General features: G+C 36.5%; 1 protein-coding gene across 3 annotated transcripts in view; it reads right to left on the reverse strand.

Annotated features, from left to right (window-relative positions):
* Ttc29 (tetratricopeptide repeat domain 29) overlaps positions 1 to 21,540 on the reverse strand; it is a 192,749-nt gene that overhangs the window by 110,602 nt on the left and 60,607 nt on the right. For all 3 annotated transcript variants that reach the window (XM_005386666.1, XM_013515339.1, XM_013515340.1), the window contains 2 exons: positions 17,794 to 18,006; positions 13,596 to 13,681 (listed from right to left, as the gene is read on the reverse strand). In XM_005386666.1, the coding sequence (XP_005386723.1) occupies positions 13,596 to 13,681; positions 17,794 to 18,006 (299 nt within the window). The remainder of the gene's footprint in view (positions 1 to 13,595; positions 13,682 to 17,793; positions 18,007 to 21,540) is intronic.

The following is a 21,540-nucleotide window of genomic DNA, read 5'->3' on the forward strand; positions in this document are numbered from 1 at the left end:
AAAAAAAAAAAAAAAAAAAAAAAGTATTTTGTGATCAAGTTTATTTATTTATTTATTTATTTATTCATTTATTTATTCTGCAACTATAACACATGAAATTTAGTGAGCCATACTACTTAAAGCAGGGCACACTTTTATCATGGGTCTGTTCACTTTCTCAATTGTTTTTAAAAATTGCTTCCTCCATCTTCCTTCCTTCCCACTTGTTCTTTCTTTCCCCTCCATAGGTCCCCTCCACTATGTCTCTGAGGAGTTTCTCTGGGAGTGGGTGGTACCCCACAGTTAGTCACACCTGGACTGTGACTCACCTGTCACTGCAGAATGATACACACTCTTACACCTCTCACTTCGGTGCCCCTAGTCTCACTTCTTTGCTCACCCGTGATCCTACTGTCATGCTTTTATGCAAAAAGAATATTAAACTCTTCCCTTGAAATGCTCATAGAAGAAGCCACTGCATTCATCTATATAAGCAGTTCTTGGTTATCAGGACTTACGTGCTATTTTTTTTGGTTGATGTCTTCATTATCTTCTTTCTCTTTTTATGATTATCCCTGGCCATCAACCTCATCATTATTTTTAAAATTAGGCTCGATATTGATAGAAAAAATGAAGACTGACTCTTAAACAAGTATAATTTATTAGCTATGAATTAAACATAACTTTATTGAGGGAGAAAGTTGAAATTCTGTGTGAAATAGTTTTTCACAAGTATATGTATTAAGTAGTAGGAGTATAGAATTTATGCTATTTTTAAGCTCCGGTATAGGTTTTATTGAATACTAGTCTGAATACGCTCTAGATCAAATATTGAATACCAGTATGAATACTCTCTAGATCAAATATTGCTTAAGTTGATGATGAAATAATTAGTAATTGCTCATACTACTGATACATCTGAGGATATTATAAATAAGCTTTTTCGTTCCTTTGTGTTTCTCGGGGTGGAACCCAAAGTCTGGTGCATGCTAGGCAAGCACTATACCACTGAGCTACACCAGAAACCCCTGGATAACTTGTAAGCTATTCTATTACATTTTTCTGTCTGAAGTTAGTCTTTGTGTCAAAGGAACTACATATACATTCTATTATAAATTACGGCACTGAGGTATGACTCCCACACTTATGCCACATCTATGCCTGCAGCCGTCTCCTGATCCCTCCAGGTGTGACGCCTCTTCTTTCTCGGCCTCTAGATCAATGTATGCTAACAGCTGTGCCATTGCCTCTAGGACTGTCACACAATTAGTCTGCTGATGAACTATGCAGGCTGCTTTATTGCTCCACAGAACATTTTCATATGCTAGGCCTTGAACTTTAAGGAGTATACATACATTATGTTCCATATGTCACTACAGCATAGTTCACTGGAGGGCTCGCTTTTCAGATTCTTCAAGTTCATCCTCTTTTGGATGGATCCAACAAAAACTATTATCCTTCCAGTCAAAATCTTCTCTCCACACAAATACCAGAAAACCATGCAGTATTTCTTAAAAGTGTGAATGACTAGAAACAAAAATTCCAGCAACTTTGTAAAGAGCTACAGTAGCAGCAATTTCTTTCTGAAAAATAAGTATGATGATGAGGATTTGGTGCAAATAGTATTCTAGATCTCAAGAGAATGTAACACTTGCTTTCACCTTTAAAAAATATTACTAGAAAATTAGTGTTTATACTATTTCAGGCTATAAACTTTCATCTTACTATAAAGCATATCATTTCAATGAAAATCTGTGAACTGTAAATTTGGGCTGTACAGTCTTCTGAAAAATGCAAATTTTCATTTCTTGAGCTCTCTGATTTTCTATAATGCTGTCATCATTTAAATGACAGTGTTATTTGTGATAATTACTATCACATATTAATCATGTATAAAGGAGATGAAAGTGTAAGTATAGTTTCCTGAACTGTAATATGATTTTATAATTTAGACAAAATTTTAAAAAATTAAATAAAATGTTTGAAGAGAATTAAAGCCCCTATTACTGAGGAACCTAAAAAGAGTTCAGTTTATGGCAATTCTATACCGTAACTTTTGCTACAAAAACATGTTAAATTACTACCATACAAGTACATGTTTTAATTTTTAGAAAGCTCATGATTTTAAACACAAAGATAATAGTATCTCACATTTTTATAATCCCAAATTTTTAATCACATTTTTATAAAACTTATAAAAAGATATTTTGCATTCGAAAAAACATTGCATAAGATCAGATATGAAGCTGATGCTTATACTATGCTTTAAATTATTATTGAATAATTTTGAGTAATATGACTTCTATACAGTTTGGAAATGAATCCATTTTCAAAATTAGAAAATACTATTTTCCTTTCATACATATTAAAAATATTCCTTTTTTTTTGCTTGTCTGATACTGGATAGTTTAAGTGTTTTTCTACTTAGCTCCACGCATGGAAATGAAAATGAAGTAAACAGTATTTGTGTGCTGGTGGAAAAGTGCTAGTGTGTGTGGGCACATCATACCACATAGGAAGGGATCAGCTGCACCAAGGGGGGTTGGTGGCAGGGTCTGGAGCAGCTGTTCCTTTACAGTCCTCGAAAAAAGGATGGTGCCTGAAGTGGATCACAGGAAAAAAGGATAATGCGGAGGAAAACTCCAACACAAAGCGGGAAAATGACTGCAGGGACCCCTGAGCTCAAACTTGAGTTGTTCCAAGCTGAGAGACAAGTCTCTTTACCATGCATCACACACTGGCTGTGAACTCCACACAACCGGGGCAAACTGGCTGCAGACAGGCTTGTCTGCAGGGTTGTACAGTGATAATCAGGCCTCCCCTGGGAGGAGAGGGACATGATTTCCTCCCAGCCAGCATCTGAGCTCCCGTCAGGTTCCCAGACACTAAATCAAGTACAGAAGGGTACCTTTTAGGTAAAGATTTCTAATTGGGAAGTAAGGATAACATCTGCTTAATGGGCAGTAGACAGCTCTGATAATTAAATAAGTAACCCAAATTCCTTTTGTTTTGATAAGTGCCATTTTTTTCACTTAAATTATTCATAAAATAGTAACTAAAAGTTTTACATAAAATGTTGGTTTAGCTTATCTCCATTATAAAATTATGTGCAGATGCAAAGATAAATTAAAGTGCTATGTAATTGATACACAATCAAATTAGTAAATTGCAGTTAAGAAAAATAAGAATAAAACAGGCACTTTGAATAGACAGGTACTAAATATTACCTATTACAGCATTATTGCTATTATTATTCAGTGCTAATTGTATCATAGCCTGTGGTAATAATAGTTTCTTTCATTTGAAAGCCATTTGTAAAGTGTAAACATACATTTTTTTTCACTTGATATTCACAAAGACATAATGAAGCTGCCACTGAGATCCTTATATTTCAAATGAGACTGAGATTCCAGAAATGTACGTGACTAAGCTAAGGTCACACAGCTAGAATGTGGCAGATAGGACTCAAATGTTTCTTCCAGATCTTTCTACCCCATAGTTACCTCTAATAATACAGAGATTGAACATCAAAACCTGCCATTTCAAATACTGGACCACTTCATTACAAACCTATTGCTATGTATCACTTGAACTGGATTACATGAGGTTGTTTATTATTATGCAATATGTGTAGCTAAATAAGCTCCTACTTCATATACCTTTACCTATGCAGACCATGTAGCTATGCACTGGACATTTCCTCCAATGCTAACTATAGGTTTGGGAATATTACGGGTCAGGTCAAAATCTAGAAATTATAAGTTTATAGATGTGTGCTCCTCTAGCGTTTTGAAAAACAAGTTAATGTATATCTATGGTAATATAATGTTTTTCTTTAATGTTTCAGACCCTAGGCCACAATATGCACACACAGTTTATTAATTCTCACAAAACCATGCTGTTAGGCAGATATTATCTCCATTTTCAAGATGAAGAAACTAATATTCAGAAATTAAACCTCTCAGGAGTGTCACACAATAAGGTGTTAGCAAAGCTGGGTTTGCATTTTTAGTTTGACTTTAAAGCTCATTCTCTGAACCACTTTATCATTCCCCCACATTCCAGAGTTGATAATAAATATATTCTCTAAAAAGTATGTTGACAGTGCCATATTTGACACATGCTAATATTCAATGGCTTCACTTCATGTAAACATCTAATGATCAAAGGTTTGTTAGCAGATGGGAGTAGCTATGTCTATTCCAGGCAACTCTAACCAAGTTTATGATGTCATATTACACTGGCCCAAACTGTCTTCCCACAGTCATTTACGCTCAGCCAAAGGATGACAAGAAAGGGTGAAAAGTAGTTGTACAAAGAAGCAATTGCTCTCACAGACAAACTGATTCAGACTACATGCTGGGGTGGTCAAAATATAAAATGAATGTTTAAAAATTTATTATACTAGAAGATACATTGGCATTAAGACCCCTCAAAATGTTCTTTACTTCAAATCCACTTATCCCACCATCCTTGCCACTTTCTGAAGCAGTTCTGGAGGTTCTCTTTTGCGGATGCCTAGGAGGTGTGATCAGAACTACAGTGAGTGCTGCTAACTGCCAGCAAGCAGAAATTCAAGTTTATGAAAAAATATGGAGTGTCCACATCCACCTCTTTATTGGACATAGCTCTTCCCCAAAGCCAAAGTGACCATGAAAGGTGATGTTTTGAATCAACTCAGTACATCAAGGCAGCCATGACAGTGCAACTAAAGATACTCATGAAAGTGGAACTCCAGAACTGCTTCAGAAAGCGGGAAGAATGATGAGATAAGTGGGTTTGAAGTGAGGGAGAGTATTCTGAGGAGGATTAATCACAATGTGTTTTTTACTGTAACAACTTTTGAAATTTAAATATTCAACCTAGTTTTGTTATAACATCCATGGGAAAGATTGATCCCATCCTAGAACTTCCTCAGGTTAAGTGTTAGAAATGATGTACCAAGGACCTAAATGTTGAACAAGCCTCAGATGGCGTCTCTCTACTCTTCTCCTTTGCTTTGGCTTCTTTCCTTTCATTTAATTTCCTTCTTTTCTGTTTTATTTTATAGAGATAGAGATAGAGATGATAGAGATAGAGATAGAGAGTAGATATAATTTGTCTCTGACATGGTTTTTGAGAAACTGTCACATAGTGTCAGAGAACAAAAAATGAATGCAAGCAAACTGCTTCACTTTCTCTTCCCTACACTACTGAATCTGACATATCCTACTTAGCATTCTTCAGCTTCCAAACTAGTCCCCATGATTTATTATACAGACAAGAGTTACTACTTTCAGGGGGAATGGAGGTGTAAGAAGCAGACTCCTGAAGAGAGCCAAGACTTATTGATCTAAGAGATGAAATGAGGCAGAAAAAGAGAGAGAAGGGACAGGAGTGATAACCACTGGTGAGGAGAATGCAGGAAGGAAATTCTGAGTGTAAGGACTGACATAAAGCTATAGCTTCAAAATATCCCATGGATGAATGTTATGGTTTGTATGGAGATCTCCCCCAAAGCCTCATACAGTCATAGGTGGGCTTTTCAGTGGTAGCTGGATCTAGGGAGTGAGATGCTAGGATCAGGGATGGGATGCTGGGATTGATTCACAGTGCAGTGCTAGGATTAAGGGTGTGAGCGTTATCCACCCTTAGGGAGAATAGCCTAGGTAAAATACGAGAGACAGAAAGAAGGATGCTGTTGTTATTGCTTGTCACTTACTACTTGCATCTTGTCTTCTGCCTGCAATGGTTTACCCATGGATTGCTTCTTCTCTGCCATGTGCCACACTGCTTCAGAGTAAGCCAACTAGGAACTGAAACTTCTACAGACCATGAACTAAATAAACCTCTTCTCCTTTAATTGTGGGTCTCAGGTATTTTGTCTCAGCAACAAAGAAAAGAAACTAAGACAATGGACAAACTGAAAATATTGCAGAATAGAAGAAAAGAGGGTTTAAAAAATACTGTTGCTCCAAGTTAAGAATATTATCCTTTACTGCTCTTTTTGGATAATTATGCAGAAATTGATATTGCCTTTAGTTTAGATTCCTGCATTTTTTTCTTAGTATGTCACCTTACTAAGACTGAGCCATGGAGAACTCTGTGACCTATTTGGGTTTCATGATGATTTCAGTGGCAGACAACATGATTTGGTTTATAACAGTAAGCACAAGGGGAATTTGTTTTATGAATATTACTGCAAAATCTACTAAGGCATCTGTATGTTAGCTGGGTTAGCAGCCCACTACTAGAAACAATAGGATGATTTGTAAGGGAGAAGGAATAGAGAACAGAATTAGATTGGAAAACTGTAAGTGTGATCAGCCCCCAAATTCTTTATCAGTGAAACTTTACAAATAGAATAAATCATTCTTTGTTAGAAATGACTTCTGATATACTATGGCTTTGTCTTTGTTTTCATCTATGAAGTTGAAAGAATAAATAAAATGTCACTAAAGTTACTTAGTGAATCCCTAAGAATGTATCATTTTATAAATATGCTTTATATCCTCCATTGGTAATAAGTTTATATCAAACAAATCATAAGTTGCTAGAATATTAATGTCAGTAGTTTTTCTGATATTTTTTCTTTGAATTTTTCTATGTGATGCCACTGGTAATTCTAGAGATATAAGTCAACCATGGATACATGTTACTATTAACATTAGAAGCATTGTAAGTTCTTACAAAGACGTTAACATGTTTATAAACATACAGATGGCTACTGTTTGGCACATTGAATATATAATAGTATATAAAATAAACCTTGTACTATAAAAGCAAATAAAATAACAATCTGATGAATTTTGCTTAACTGCAGTAAAATACTTAGGAAGGAAGGAAGGGAGGGAGGAAGGAAAGAAAGAAATTCATACATCAAGATAATGTGTTAAGGGAGAGACTTCTATTTTCTTGGAATAGATTCATGGTTGAAATATGGCTGGTTCAACTTTGCACAAAGCCTTGAATGTAGTTTTTAGTAAACTATCTTCCTCCATAAAACCTTAGGACTTCATAAAATACCTGCTAACATTCAGAGTCATTCTACTATTCAGGACATTTGAAAGTCTACAATTAATGACAGTCAAAGCGAATTGCGATTTTTTAGTACCTGACGTTCCTATTTCAACATCAGGGTCTCCATGACCTCTTACACAGGTTTATCAGTGTAGCTATAGTCTCTGTTCAGCACATACACTTTCTTCACTAGTAGATATTTCAGCCTTAAATAAACCCACTACTTGATTTGCTTTTAGTTTTATCCTGTCATTCAGTAAAACATCCTTTATTAGTATTTTTGTCAGTTTTCTGTTGCTATAACTGAATGACACAGACTGGGTAATGTATAAGGAACAGAGGTTTACTTGGCTTATGCTTTTAGAGGTTAGAAAGTGGAATAACGTAGAGCTGGCATCTGGAAAGGACTTCTCACTGCATCATAACATGCAAGAGGGCATCACACTGTGAGACACAAGAAGCATCCCAGTGCATGTCTCTCTCTTATAAAGCCAGTAATGTCACCAAAAGGTCCCCATTGCTCATCATCTCACTAATTCTAATCACTTCCCAAAAAGACAGGGCTTCTTGAATTAAGTTTCCAATACATGAACTCCAGAGATACATCCAAACCTCAGCAAACAGCAAGAGCTGGATCACCAAACTTACTACATGTATCATAATTTAATAATAAGTCTTTGAATAGAGATATATCAGCAAAAGTTTAAAATCTTTCTGTTTCAGATTAATGGAACTATTGATAGGAATTTACTGTGTAAAAGATTTACCTAAGTCACATTTCCTTTTAAAACATCATATGAAATATTAAATAAATGAATAACATTACAGTAAGTCCCTGTCTTATGAGTGAGTTCTATTTCAGGAGAACATTCATAAACTGGATTAGTCAGTAAGTCCAACACAGTGAGCCTTACATACTGTACTTCCATGATTTTTTTTGCATCTATGAATATTCATAATGCAAGGTCCATTAGTATCTGTGAAAGTTTGCAACTGAAATGTTTGTAAGTCAGGGACATGCTGTGTTGGAAGGGAGAAATTTATGAGACATGAAATGTTTCAATGTGAAAATATTGCAATTCAGAAACAATATATAAGGGAAAGAATAAAGCAGTATGTAGAATTAATGACAAGAATTAAAGATATTGAATGTGAAAGGGAAGAAACATGGTAAATATAATCATACACCATCTTATACTGGTTCTGGCATGACTCTGCTGATTTGGGGATATTCTTATCCCCTCTCTACAGCCAAAGCATGATGGAAACACCGTCCCTGCTTTTAAGCAAGTGAAGATAATGTTGATAACCCTGTTCAGGATGGAAAAGTCAAATGAAAAATGTTTTCAAATGAAAAATGATTTTTTAAATGTATTGAATATTTATCTCATGATTAGATAACTGGTTAAATCTCTGATAAATCAACCCACCAGTGAATCAGGCAGTCAACACTGCTTAATTAATTTTATTATTGTATTTTATAGTGTATTCACTAAATAGGAAGGCACTGTTCCATCGTAGATTTTTAATAGACCATACTGTCAACTAGAATGAAGACAGAGAAAGGCATGTCCTAAATTGTAAACGTCACCTATGTAACATGGTAAACATCACTTGGTCCAGAAACAAGAAAGTAAAAGAAGATTCAAACACAGTCTGGAGAATGTCCTTTTGTCTCTTAAAGGAAGCAGAAAAATGAAGCAAAAGTATGATACTAGGGAGAATTAAAAGGCTTTCTTTTCAAAATCCAAAGCCAAAATAAGAACCAAGATGTCAGGTATTGTGAGAATGTATAAATTTTAGGGCAGCACCACAAGCAGGTTACTCTCTAAAAGATGCAAGAGTGAGAAGACTTCCATCCCCTGAATTATGTGAAACTGCCATTCTCCACCCCAGTAGTGTCCTAACCCATCTTCTAGTCCCTGATGTCTCCTTAGTACCCGTTCCCTGCTCCTGTTTCACAGCTATCAGTCTAATACCTTTGGTCTTGGTATTTTGTATTACTGGCCTGACTACTGGTTTTTCATTGACCTGCAGGTGAACTCAACAGGTCCTCAGTTCTGGGTGAGCTGTGACTAAGAAGGCACCGATAGTCTGTGTCTGGCAAGACATAGGCTCTGGTTCTTTCTAACTGCAAAAGTCAATCTTGATGCAGCAGAGAGGTAAGCCTACGGCTGGACTATGGTCTTGTCTGGTTTCCAAACGTGTTCACCTCACATAGAATGAAATGGAAAGGATAAATTATCTCTGACTGTAGCCCAGGTGCCTGCCTGGGGGCCTGAGTAGAGTTCCCATAGGAAATAGCTACATCATTCCAGCTTAAATCCTGAGCAGAAGGAACTGTCACATTCCTTTCTTCTGGAAAAACCTGGTTCCTTTTCCTGTTGTGAGATGGTCTGTGCTGTTTTCCTGCTACCTTCCTGGTTCTTCACGCAGCTTGGCCCTAGGTCATTTTCTTTCATCACTATTAAATCTCTCTAGGAAATTTCATCTGCTCCACAGCTTCAATATGCTATAACTTAAAATTTTTTTATAGCATATTAGTCAGGTTCTCCAAAGAAATAAAACCAGTAAGAGAGATAAACTCTTCTAATCATCCCATGTTTAACTTAGAATTGATGTAACAAGTTACAGACTAGCTAACTATTTTAAAATAATAGGAATACATTTCTTCATAGTCTTTCTCATAGATTGATAGATAGATAGATAGATAGATAGATAGACAGATACATAGATACATAGATATACAGAGATGGATATGAAGTTCCACTATCTGTTGTCTTCAAGTTGTAGACCCAAAAAAACTGACAGTGTAGTTCAAAAGGTAGAGAGGTGTGTAGCTAATGGTGTAGATTTTAGGCCGGGTCTAATATCTGAGAATCCTTAGGGATGAGGGTAGGACAGGATCCACATCCCTGTTCAGTGTGGCAACGTGAATTTGCCCTGTCTTGGCCTTTTGTTCTATTCAGGTCTTCAATAGATTGGATGAAGCTCACCACATTGAGAAGGGCCATCTACTTACTCTACCAGTTTAAATGCGAATTCTCTCCAGAAACACCCTCACAGATATATCCAGAAATAATGTTTACCAATTATCTGGGCATCTTCTGACCTAGTCAATTTGACACACAAAACTAACTGTCACAAATGATATCTCTATATGTAGACTTCTTGATCTACATACTCAATTGCCCATTTGGCCTGTCTGTCAGCATCTCTAAAATTCCTCAAATTGAACAAACCCAAAACTGTGCTCCCTATTTCTCCCCAGGAGTAAGCATTCTTTATAGTCCCTGCCTCACTTAATGACACCAATATCCATCCAGCCCTGTAGCCAGGAATCCAAGCACATATTGCCTCTTTTGTCTCTCTCTCCTCCTATATTTAATCTAGTCACAGCCTTCATGACTTTTTTTTTTCCGGTACCAGGAATCGAACTCACAACCTTGCACTTGCCAAGAAGGTGCTGTGCCACTGAGCTAAGTCCCCAGCCCCCACCTTCATGACTTTTGAGCCTGGTAGTTCCCTGTATCTTCACTACCACTACTCATGTCTAAAGACTTGGACTGGTACAATAATAAAAAGCTATAAAAAAGCTGAAAATTTATTATATACCAGGCAGACTCTGTTTTAAAACTTTACATGAATCATCTCTTCTTATCTGTGTGTGTTAGTTTGCTAGGGCTGACAGGAAATTGTGACAAGCTAAATGACTTAAAATAACAGAAAAATTATTCCTTCATGGTTTTGAAACCTAGAAATCTGGAATTGAAGTATTAAGCAGGGTTATGAGTGCTCGGATGGTTCTTTAAGAAGATCTGTGCTTGTTTCTTTCGTCGCTGGGTGGCTCCAGACACTCCCTGACTAGTGGCTGTATCATTGCAATCTCTGTATCACCCATCCAGTTTTCCCATTCAGAGCCCACCCAGTCAATCCAGGATAATCCCTTCATCTCAAGATTCTTAAGTTAATTACACCTGCATTCATAGGCTGCTATTTAACCCACTATACTCTATAAAGTAAGGGTAACTATTAGTGCCACAAAATACATGAGTCAAATAAGACTTAAAGAATTTAAGGAACTTATCCAAAGTCACATTTACTTCCACAAAACCAATTTCAATATTCTCTGAAAGGAGTAACTGTTTCAGTAAATTTTTCACTTGGATGTCAAATATGATTTCTTAATGCATTTGTTATTAGACTATCCTATCCTACTAGAATGAATGATATACCAGAATAGTCACCAGATCTCTAACTTTCTGAGGCTTCCATTTTACCTTTGGTAATACCACTGCACTTTGGGTAATATCACTTCACACATCACTCTCTCAGGGGCTCCCATCAGGGGTACTGACCCTGTCACATATTACCTGGACTCAGGCCTTCCTCTGCAATCTGTGTGGAAGTCGGTATGAACACATGACTCTGGCATTCTGAATACCTGAAAAGCCAGAATCATATGAATGAAAGTGAGATCTGCTGTCAGTTCAAGAAGCAGCCAGGCCCCTGGACCATGAATGCAGTGGCTTTTGAGTGCCTGGATGACAAAACATTACAAAACGAATCTCACAGAACCAGTTCCCTACACGGTTCCTCTTGAACATGGGACCCAGGGGATCTCTTTTTAAGTGAAAGGCTTACACTTTTGTATGCTGGATCTGCAGTGTTTGGGTTCTTGAAGATTCATCAGTTGTTCTCAAGGCATCTTTCTTCTCATCCAGTTCAAAGTACTTAGTTTTTTCTTAATGCCACCTATCTCTTTAGCATGTGCACTTCCTTTGGCTCCAATTTAATATGTGTTTCTTTTCTGATCAAACTACAAACTTTTCAAATCTCTGTTTATTTGCCTTGATTTTCACAATAAATCTGGTTAAAAGTAGCTAGCAGTACCCATGCCACAGCCTGAATGTTGCTCTGCCTTGGATTTTCCTCAATAGATCATTTAGTCAGAAGCTTTAAAATCAGCCCCACACAAAGTTGATGGGCATGAACAAAATGTATCAAATTACTTGTCAGAATGTCCTGTGAATGGCCTCTAGTCTAGTTTCCAGTAGAGTACTTAACTAAAGCCCTATGAGCCTGGCCTTTACTCTCCACATTCTTATCAGCACTCTGTTATTCTGAGCCCTAAGCAGAATCACTCATGATGTGTGCTCTGCTTATAGTGTCAAGGCTTCCTTTAGCCTGCCTCTCCAAATTTTTATAAACTCCCTCTGCAAGCCAATTCCCATGGTTTCTAAACCACATTGTCATTTACAGTTACAGTGATCACCTCCAATTTTCAGGTTCCAGTTTTCTATATTGATGAACTTTCCCCTCACAACTTAAAGCAGGAGAAATTTACTTTGGCTTAATAATTTCAAAGGTTTTAATCCATGGTCAGCTGGTTCCAAGACAGAAGCTTCATGGTGGAAGGGTATGGTGGAGGAAAGTTGCTCAGCTAATGGCATCCAGGAAGCAGAAAGCAGGGGAAGTACCCAAGAGGAAGAGATCAGGGACCAGAGAAAGTTGGCCTCATGGTTATGCCCCTCTGACCCACTTGCTTCACTAAGCCCCACCTCCCAAAAGCCCATTCAGCTATGAATTCATCAGTATTCTAACTCTCTCAGTTCACTCACAACCCAATCACATCTCCAGGAATCTCCTAATCCAATGCAAGTGACAATCAAGATTAACTGGTAGTTACCCACATTAAATTATTTCCTAATGATAAGTGTGCATCTTCTTGGTCTCTTGTGTTCTTCAAATTGGTGTTGTTGAATGTATATTAATTTAAAAATATTAAACAGAAGGCTTACCTAAGAAAAGTAAGGTTTTTTCTGATAATCAGTTATAAAGGAACTAGAGAAAAATATCTAGCTCCAATCTAAATTTCCTTACTTAGCATAAATATCTAAAGCAGTAAGTAAAATCTCAAAGCTACAAATTAAGCCAACACTGCCCAACAAATCAAATTATTGTGAGAAATACATGTGAAATGAAATAGGAAGCTACTTTATATTAGAGGTAAAAGACAAAGACAAAAAAAATTTCAGTTAAATACAGGAAACAGTTTCTGGTATTTTGTTTCTATTTAAACCGAACAGACAAAGCCTGGTCACAAAACACCCAAGGATGAGTTTCAGCATGATACAAGGTACTTCTCAGGTTGGAACTAACAGCATTCTCCACTGTGGTTGCCTCACCCCCTGCCCACATACACTAAATACCTACATCAGTGCAGTTCACCCTATTGCTTAATCACCATATTCTTCTCTAAGCAAATCATGTGATAAAACTACAGTAACTTCAAAGTACTTACTTTTTGTTGTCATTTAAACTTATTTCATCCTGTCTTTAGTGATATCAGAGTATAGTGGGTCATATTATTCCATGTATTCAATGTTCATATATCCCAAGGCAGTTCATGGAAATTGACTATATTCTATGGTCTATAAACAATCGAATCAGTTTCTTTTATGCTTCTAGCATATTGCTATTTTGTTTTAGTCTCTATAAGTAGGCACACTGATGTCAGGTCCAATCCATTTCTGCTGACCTTATAACCACATGCAGTATAATACCATAAAATAATAATTAAAAATTGCAATGATGAACAGTTAACTCCAACTTACTGTTAATGCTGTTTCATATTCTTCAGCAGCCAGGTATGCTAAGCCCAAGTAATAGGAAGCTTCTCCTTCCATTTTTTTCTCACTTCCTAAAGAAGATATAGAACTATTAGGACATAGTAAAGAAATTGATTTCTCCCAACAGAAGCTTTAGTTTTTAAGACAGCAGAAATTTATTAGTATGTAAATTTACTATTGATCCCCAAAACCTAAATGTGCACCAAAAGAGGACTGGGGGAACACAATTTATTTGGTTCCCAGATGTCAGAGTAAATGTGTATCACCAATATGCTTATGAGAGGTTTTTTCTCTGTACACAAATTCAACAGCATATAAAAAGAACACCATGATCAAATGAGGTTTATCCTAGGAATGCATGACTTAAACATAGGGAAAACAATCAATGTGCTATACAATAGTAATAGAAGGGTGGACAAAAAACCCTACACAATCATCTCAATAGCTGCAAATTTTTAAAAAACTCAACCTCCTTTCATTCAAAAATTCCTCAGCAAACTTCCAGCCATATGAGGCAACTTCCTCAACCTGTTAATGGCGATCTAAAAAATCTCTAAGCTAACATCAAGTGTCATGGCAAAAGATTGAAAACGTTCATTCTGGGATCAGGAGGACAAGCATGGTCCCTGCAATGACTAAGGCAGGAAAAATGAAAGGCATCCAGATCAGAAGGGAAGAAACAAAGCTGTATTTGCAGATGACATGATCTTTCTAACAGAGGAAAGATCTGCACACTGAAACCTACAAAATGTCATTGAAAGGAATTAAATGATATGTAAATAAATAGGCAGATGGTCATTTCATGGGTTTGAAACCTAAAGTCAGAATGGAAGTATTCATCAAATTGTTTGACAGACTCAATCCACGCATCATCAATATCCAAGTTGCCTTTCCTGCAGAAATTAAGTGTTATGGTTTGTGTCTAGATGTTCCCCCAAAGCCTCATCAGTCAGGGGGTGGGCTTCTAGAGTTTATGATTGATTCATGGTCCAATGCTGCGATTATGGGTGTGAGTGCTACACCTGCCCTGGGGTGGGTAGTTTGCATACAATATAAGGGAGGAAAAGAGGCTTGCTCCCTGCTGCTCATCCCTTTTGCTCTTGCTGGTTTTGTTGTCTTCTGCTGCCACGAACTGTTGCCCTCCGCTGTGTGCCTTCTGCCTTGAAGCTAGCCAAGTATGGACTGAAACCTCCACAAACTATGAGCTAAATAAATCTTTCTCTCTTTAATTTGGATACCAGGTATTTTGTCCCAGCAATGAGAGAAAAGTAACCGAAACAAACAGATTTAATAATTATTTGGAAATACAATTGATAAGAATAGGCAACATAATTTAGATAAAGAATAATGTTAGTAAACTCATTTCCCAATTTCAAAATCTACTAAAAAATTTACTTTTTCATACACACACACACAGATAGATCATTTGAAAATAGATAATAGACCTAAATATAATTTAAAATGTAAAATTCTTATAATAAATTGTAGGAATAAGTCCTTGAGGCCCTGGATTAATCAATCTTTTTATTCACAAAAAATATTGATATTGAATAATATTATCATTCAGTATTGACTGAAGATAATATTGAATGCACAAAAAATAGATAAATAGGGTTTTATAAAAATTAAAAACCTGTGCTTCAATGTACACCATTAGAAAGTGAAAAGAAAGCACACAGAATGGGAGAAAGTATTTGCAAAGTATATATCTGATAAAAAATTGTATCTGTAATATATAAAGAATTCTAACAGTTCAATTAGACAACTCATGTAACAATGGGCAAAGAATCTGAATGGTTATTTCTGCAAAGAAGATACATAAATGGCCAATAAACACATGAAAGAACATTCAGCATCATCAGACGAAAGGGAAATGCAAATCAAAACTATAGTGAGAGACCACTTTGCACCTACTAAGATGACTATAATCAAAAGGATGCAAGGAACAAGGCCTGGAGAGGAAGTGGCTAAATTGAAATCCTCTTACACTGCTGACGGAAATGTTAAATGGAGCAGCTCCGTTGGTAAACTTAGCAGTTCCTCAATAATAGTGAGTTATTGTATAACAATTTCACTTCTGGGTATAGACTGAAAAGCACTGAAAACTTGTAAAAAAATCTTCACTGCAGCATTCTTCATCACAAATAAGGTAAAAGTGGAGAAAACTCAAATGGACAGCAACTGGTGATTAGATAAACGTGCTAAAACTGAAGAATGGAATATTTGCCCTTAAAAAGGAATAAAGTCATGATGCATGATACAGGATAGAAGATCAATGAACTTTGAAAGATTATGCTAAGTGACAGCATATTTAGCTGATAATCTACATGTACATTACATGAAGGTGCTTTAGCAAATCAATTGGCTTACAGTGGGTCCTAGTACCCTTTAAATATCAAGTAAACCAATCTGGGAGGCATCATTTTCTCGGCAATCATCAGCATGCCACTTCAGGTCCTCTGACCAAAGTAGGAGACAACGGGAAGGAATGTTTTGTCCCATAATATTTCATCTGCTATAAGAGCTCTATAAAGTTTTGAGAAATACGCAAACCTGTGTGCTTTCTCATATAGAACATGTGGAGCTAAATACTTACTGGCTTTGAAAGATACTAACAATTATTATAGCATAAGAAGCAATTCTCTCCTGTTCCTCTTATCAGTCCTTTGGAAAGGCAGAAATGTTCACTGAAGAAAGACAAGTTGGTAGCCTCTGGCTACTGAAAAAGACCTAAGTTACCTTCCTTTCTTTGTGAAAGTGAAACTTCCTTTCTTTGTGAAAGTGAACTTGCAAAAGTGAAACTAAAATAAAATGTCTTTTCCCTGCATACATTTGCTTACATTGAAATTTTCATGTAACTTTCCACATAACTTGTTTGCTACTGAAACTGATCTAACAATTTATGTTACTGTTTATCCCTTCAGAAAAGTACTAGATCATTTATCTAAAGCAGTTCATTTAATAAGGTACATCTTTCACCTTTGTAAAAATTTTATTTTAAGGAGAATAACAGAATAACAACATAGACAAAACCAAAACAACATAAAAACAAAAATGATACAGCATTTCAAAACAAAATGACAGGAATTAACAGTGGTTGGTATATTACATATTGTTATCTTCAATGAAGTTGCTCAGATTACCACACATAAGAATGCAAGACTGATCAAACAATTAAAGAGAATAAATAATAAGAATATTAAAAAAATCTTTGAAAGAGGGTGGCTTCCGAAGAATATTTCAACTAATATTATTTAAAAAAATAACAGTGAGAATAAGCTGTTCACTTTTATTTTTTAGAAAATTCAAATCACATCTAGAAAAATCAGTACTGTTTAAGTAAGCCATGGGTTCCTTAATAAACCAGTCAATTAATGACATTCATGTATTAATTAAACTTTCAATGCATAACTTTTCTTCTTCATGAAAAGGCTATTAATAAACTACAACTTAGGAATAAAATATATTTGCATTTCAAAAATTAAAAGCTTATAAGACTATGCTCCAAATTTTTCCTTATATTTTATACATATACAAACAATAAAGAGTATTGTGAGCAGCTTTCACAAAAATGTTTTCCTGCTTCATGCATATGTACGAACCACCTGGAGATCTTGCTAATCTGCAGATTTTCATGTAGACAGTCTTTCTGGGGAGGGACCCAGGATGCTAACATTTTATAATATGCTGATGATTTTGCTCTAAAAGCCACATTTTGAGAGGTAAAGGTCTACAGTTTTCTGCTGCTCCTAAGTAAATAATTGTATTCTCCCAATTACCTGACTATAGGGAATTTATAAACAATGAAAGATCTCTCAGATTCCAAGAAATATACAATCTTTAACACACACACACACACACACACACACACACACACACACACACAGACCCTTAACTTTTGCTGATGACCTTATCTTCTCATTGTGGATCCCTTGTTTTACAACAATACCCCAGTGGACTGTAATTTTGGAGATAAAGCTTTCAAGATACTAATGGATTTCTTGTTGTCAGCACTAAGGCACCTCTGCTTCACAGTGAAATTCGAAAAGTATATTGATGGCATTTGTCTTTGCATTTCATAGGAAATAATCACCCTAACACTTGACGATTTTTACTTTACTCTTGGGAGAAGCAGTGTCTGTCCATTAAAGAAAGCAATGGGAGAGTGTTCTTTTCCACCCACCTTCTTTGGCTATTTCAGAAGCTTTTATTAGAATTTTGATGGCCTGTTTGTATTCTTTATTTTCCAGCATTTTGTCTGAGAGTAATCTGTACGTCCTCAGGAGACCTTCACAGGCCAACAAGTTGAGAAAGCGGCCTGTCTCATCCTTCCATATCCGCCCCTGCGTCAATTGATAGAATGCTTCATAATGCTCGGCAGCCTCCAGAAGCTGACCTGAAGAATAAAAGCCATTCATAAATATAAACCACAGGCCAGAACATGTTTTCAAAAATTTCTGTGTATGTCTTAGCTTTACTATTAAAGGAGGAAACACCATGGAACACAGCGAAAAATGTGTTTAAGGCTGCAAGGAGTTAAATTGGGAAAGGGACTATCTAATTGGATCACAGATTCGGTCTTGATTCTAGTTAGACATCTGTGACAGGGGGGCAAATCAGTTAGGAGAGATTGATTGGGATTGTATAGTTTTGAGACACTCTGAAAGCTCATTAATAGCAAATGTATTGGTGAATATTTATTAAACATGTATTCAAGGAATTGCACTGTGTATTTTATATACATTTCACATTTAATTCTTAAAAGTCTTATGGGATGGGACTGTTATGATTCCATTTTACAGAAGAGAACACTGAAGCCTAGTGAGGTTAAGAATTTTGCTCAATACTGCATGTATAGTGGGCGGTAGGTCCAGGAAGCCCACTTCCAGGCTCGTGCTCTCAAGCATTGCCCTCTGGCGCTTTTAAAAGAGATAGGAATTTCTTCATTCTCAGGAAGAATTTAAGCACACTGAAAAAGACTGTATCTTTTACAAATTTCAAGTCCAAATATTTTGGATCCTTAACCTGCTCCAAGTTTACAGAAGGCGTTTGTATATGTTGAGTTTTGAATAATTGGGAGTGTAGTTTAATTGTCTTTCTGGGTTATACTGCATAACATGGTTCACAATGCATCTGCTCAAAGTAAGAATTAGAATCAGCCTTAAGTCATTTCATTTCTTAAAATATGAGCTGACAGTTTTTGGAAGAATGGTCTGTAGTTCCAGGCTGCGGATTCTATTTTACTTGTTATCTTGTGCAAATGCTCTCAATATCCTGGCATGTAAATACTCTTTGATGGTATTGTGGTTACATCTTGGATTTAACTGCAAAAAGACTCATTGACACTCTAGATATAGTAATTAGGGTGAAGGCAGGTTTCAAGGCCACGGCCTGTTCTCATCTTGGCTTCACCATGGTTTGCTTAGCTTTAGGCTTTTCCCTGTCCTCTCTGCTTGGTTTATTCTTCTGTGAAATAGCACTCTTAGTCACTATCCAAAGAACCATTATGAGAGTGCGTGAGTGAGTGTTCGATGTGGTATAGAGTTAGTGCTCAACAAAGCTAGCTGCTGTATCAGTTGCTGTAGTAAGAATATTTCTGAAATATCTAATAGTCAGTTGAAATACAGTCAGTATTTGTATTCTTTAAATCTAACTTCCCCTTCCTGCCAAAGGAGACTTTATAACATTATCATGACTGATCAAACTAACCTCTGAAAGTCATCTAAGGCTAAATGTATTTCCTCAAAGATGTTTCACTGGCTAGGAAGGTAGCTTGGAGCTGCTGTCATGATTATTACATGTAATTTCTACTTGGTGCACTGAACTGATTATTAGAATGAGCATTAAAGAATCCACACACACATAAGAGTAATACCTTGAAAGAAAGACAACTGACAACAGTGGATCATTAGCAATTTGTACAAAAACTCAGGGAAGTGAGCTGGTCTTACTGTGCCTCGCTGGACAGCATGCCAGAGAAGATACCTACAGTGAGGACCACAGGTACTGCAGAGTTGTTCATAAACTTATAATATGAAGCTTTCACATAATAAGAGACTACAAAACCATACATTTGATATTAAAGAAGCTATCTGATTACATGGAGAGGTGTTTATAATAAATGAATATATTGGAAATATATCAGAAAACATTTATGAAGAATTGCCTCAGAGAAGTAAGGTGATAGGTGAAAGATGGTTTCTTTTCTTATTTTCTTTTTCTTTTGGCATACTGACATTTTCTAAGGTTTCTCTTATCAAAATATGTTTTTATTTTTTAATAATAAATATACAACAGAAGTTATTTTAAAGAGAATGTCTAATCCCCTTTTTTACTTTGATACAAATGCTCACAGATGAAGTTCACTGCTTTAATCTATCTTTACTTTCAGCTGACAATTTTTTCTTACCTCCCACAAAAGCAGGCCATAGTTTTTCATCCCGCTCCTGTAGCACTTCTCTCCAGAAACACCTTCCTCTAAATACTCACGTCTCTCATTTTTTAAAATGAGAATGGACCACTGACATAGAAAGTGTGTTATGTTTCCTCTGTTAACTATATTTCTGCCTGTGAAATATAGCTCTGTATCCCTGGAAAGATGTATGCAAGAGTTCTTTTTTTTCCTCCAGTAGCCATCTATTCATAAAGTATAGATACATACTTCTTTTGGGCCATGTGGTTAGGGAATAGTAAATACAGGAAATTGTGAGGAAAGCAGGTAGCTCTAGAAAAAGGGGAGGGGGAATGTAAAGGAGAAGATGCTCCAGATAACCCAATTAATTAGCTTTAGGTATAAATTAGATATCATAGTGGAAAGAGTAAATGGGAACTGATATCCACACCCATGATTTTCTCTAAAAGGAGAGGTGGAGGGAACTGGGGGATTGAAGGTGGGAAGAAGAGAGGAGAGAGACGCGGACACTGTCTTTTTGTTCTCTGTGAGCAAAACCTCCTTCTGTCCCTGAACCTTGTGCTCCTTATGTTTCCTTGACGGGCTGTCTGAGGAGGAATGCAATGAGAAGAGCACAGGGACACAGGTTTCAGTTAGTTACTATGGAGGGCAACCTTGAGAAAATTAGACCTAATCTTTTTAATTGAACCTGATTTTTGCTAGAGTTTGAGGAGCTCGCATCACTATACTGCTCAGCTCCTGATCACTGGCTAAGGATCAGCTTTCAAAGGCTCTACCTGAGGTCTCTTGTAAGGAAGGAGCCTGAAATGATAAAGTAGAAGAGCTCAGGACTTCATCTTTCCTGAAGGTCTACTAGGTGGTGGTCAAAGCAGAAAGTTTCTTCCTCATACGTTTTATTATTTAGCCTTCCAAAAACTGCTGAGGTGGATTGAGTGTTACTTCTTTTCACTGAAGAGCAAGCCGAGGCTCATAACATTAAATGACTCAAATATATAAGCAAGACTTAAAATACATGCAACTGGTTCTACCATGCTACTCAACAAAACAAGACTTAGGAAACTTAGGTAGTATAAGTTATATTCTCTGGACACAAGCCTCTTGTGTTTAAAAATAATGCTTGAGTTGATGATTTATCATCTCTTCCATTATTATAATTCTGTGACTACTCAGGCAGTCAGAGGCGACCTCTTAGAAAAGTTCAGACACTAGCCCCTCATGTGCTTCTGATGGTTCTTTCTGAAGGAGTCTGGTACACAAGAAGCAGCATCTGCATTCCCTGCTTTCCTCTATACAGTGTGGTGACATCTCAGGCCACCTGGGATCGCTTGGGTTTTCAGACTTAGTCATTCATAGCTGCTTGCTCATTTTTTCAGCACTTTGCCAGATGAGGTCAGTGGGCTTCTGGTCAGAACTGTCTTAAAAGGAAATGCCTTTACAGAGGTAAAGTTTCCCAGCCCTTCTCATCTGTATGGATTCATTTCTAAAATTATTTGGTAGGATATATATAAAACAGCAAGG

Source organism: Chinchilla lanigera, unplaced genomic scaffold, assembly GCF_000276665.1.
Source record: "Chinchilla lanigera isolate Chin_1 unplaced genomic scaffold, ChiLan1.0 scaffold00027, whole genome shotgun sequence".
Taxonomy (NCBI): domain Eukaryota; kingdom Metazoa; phylum Chordata; class Mammalia; order Rodentia; family Chinchillidae; genus Chinchilla; species Chinchilla lanigera.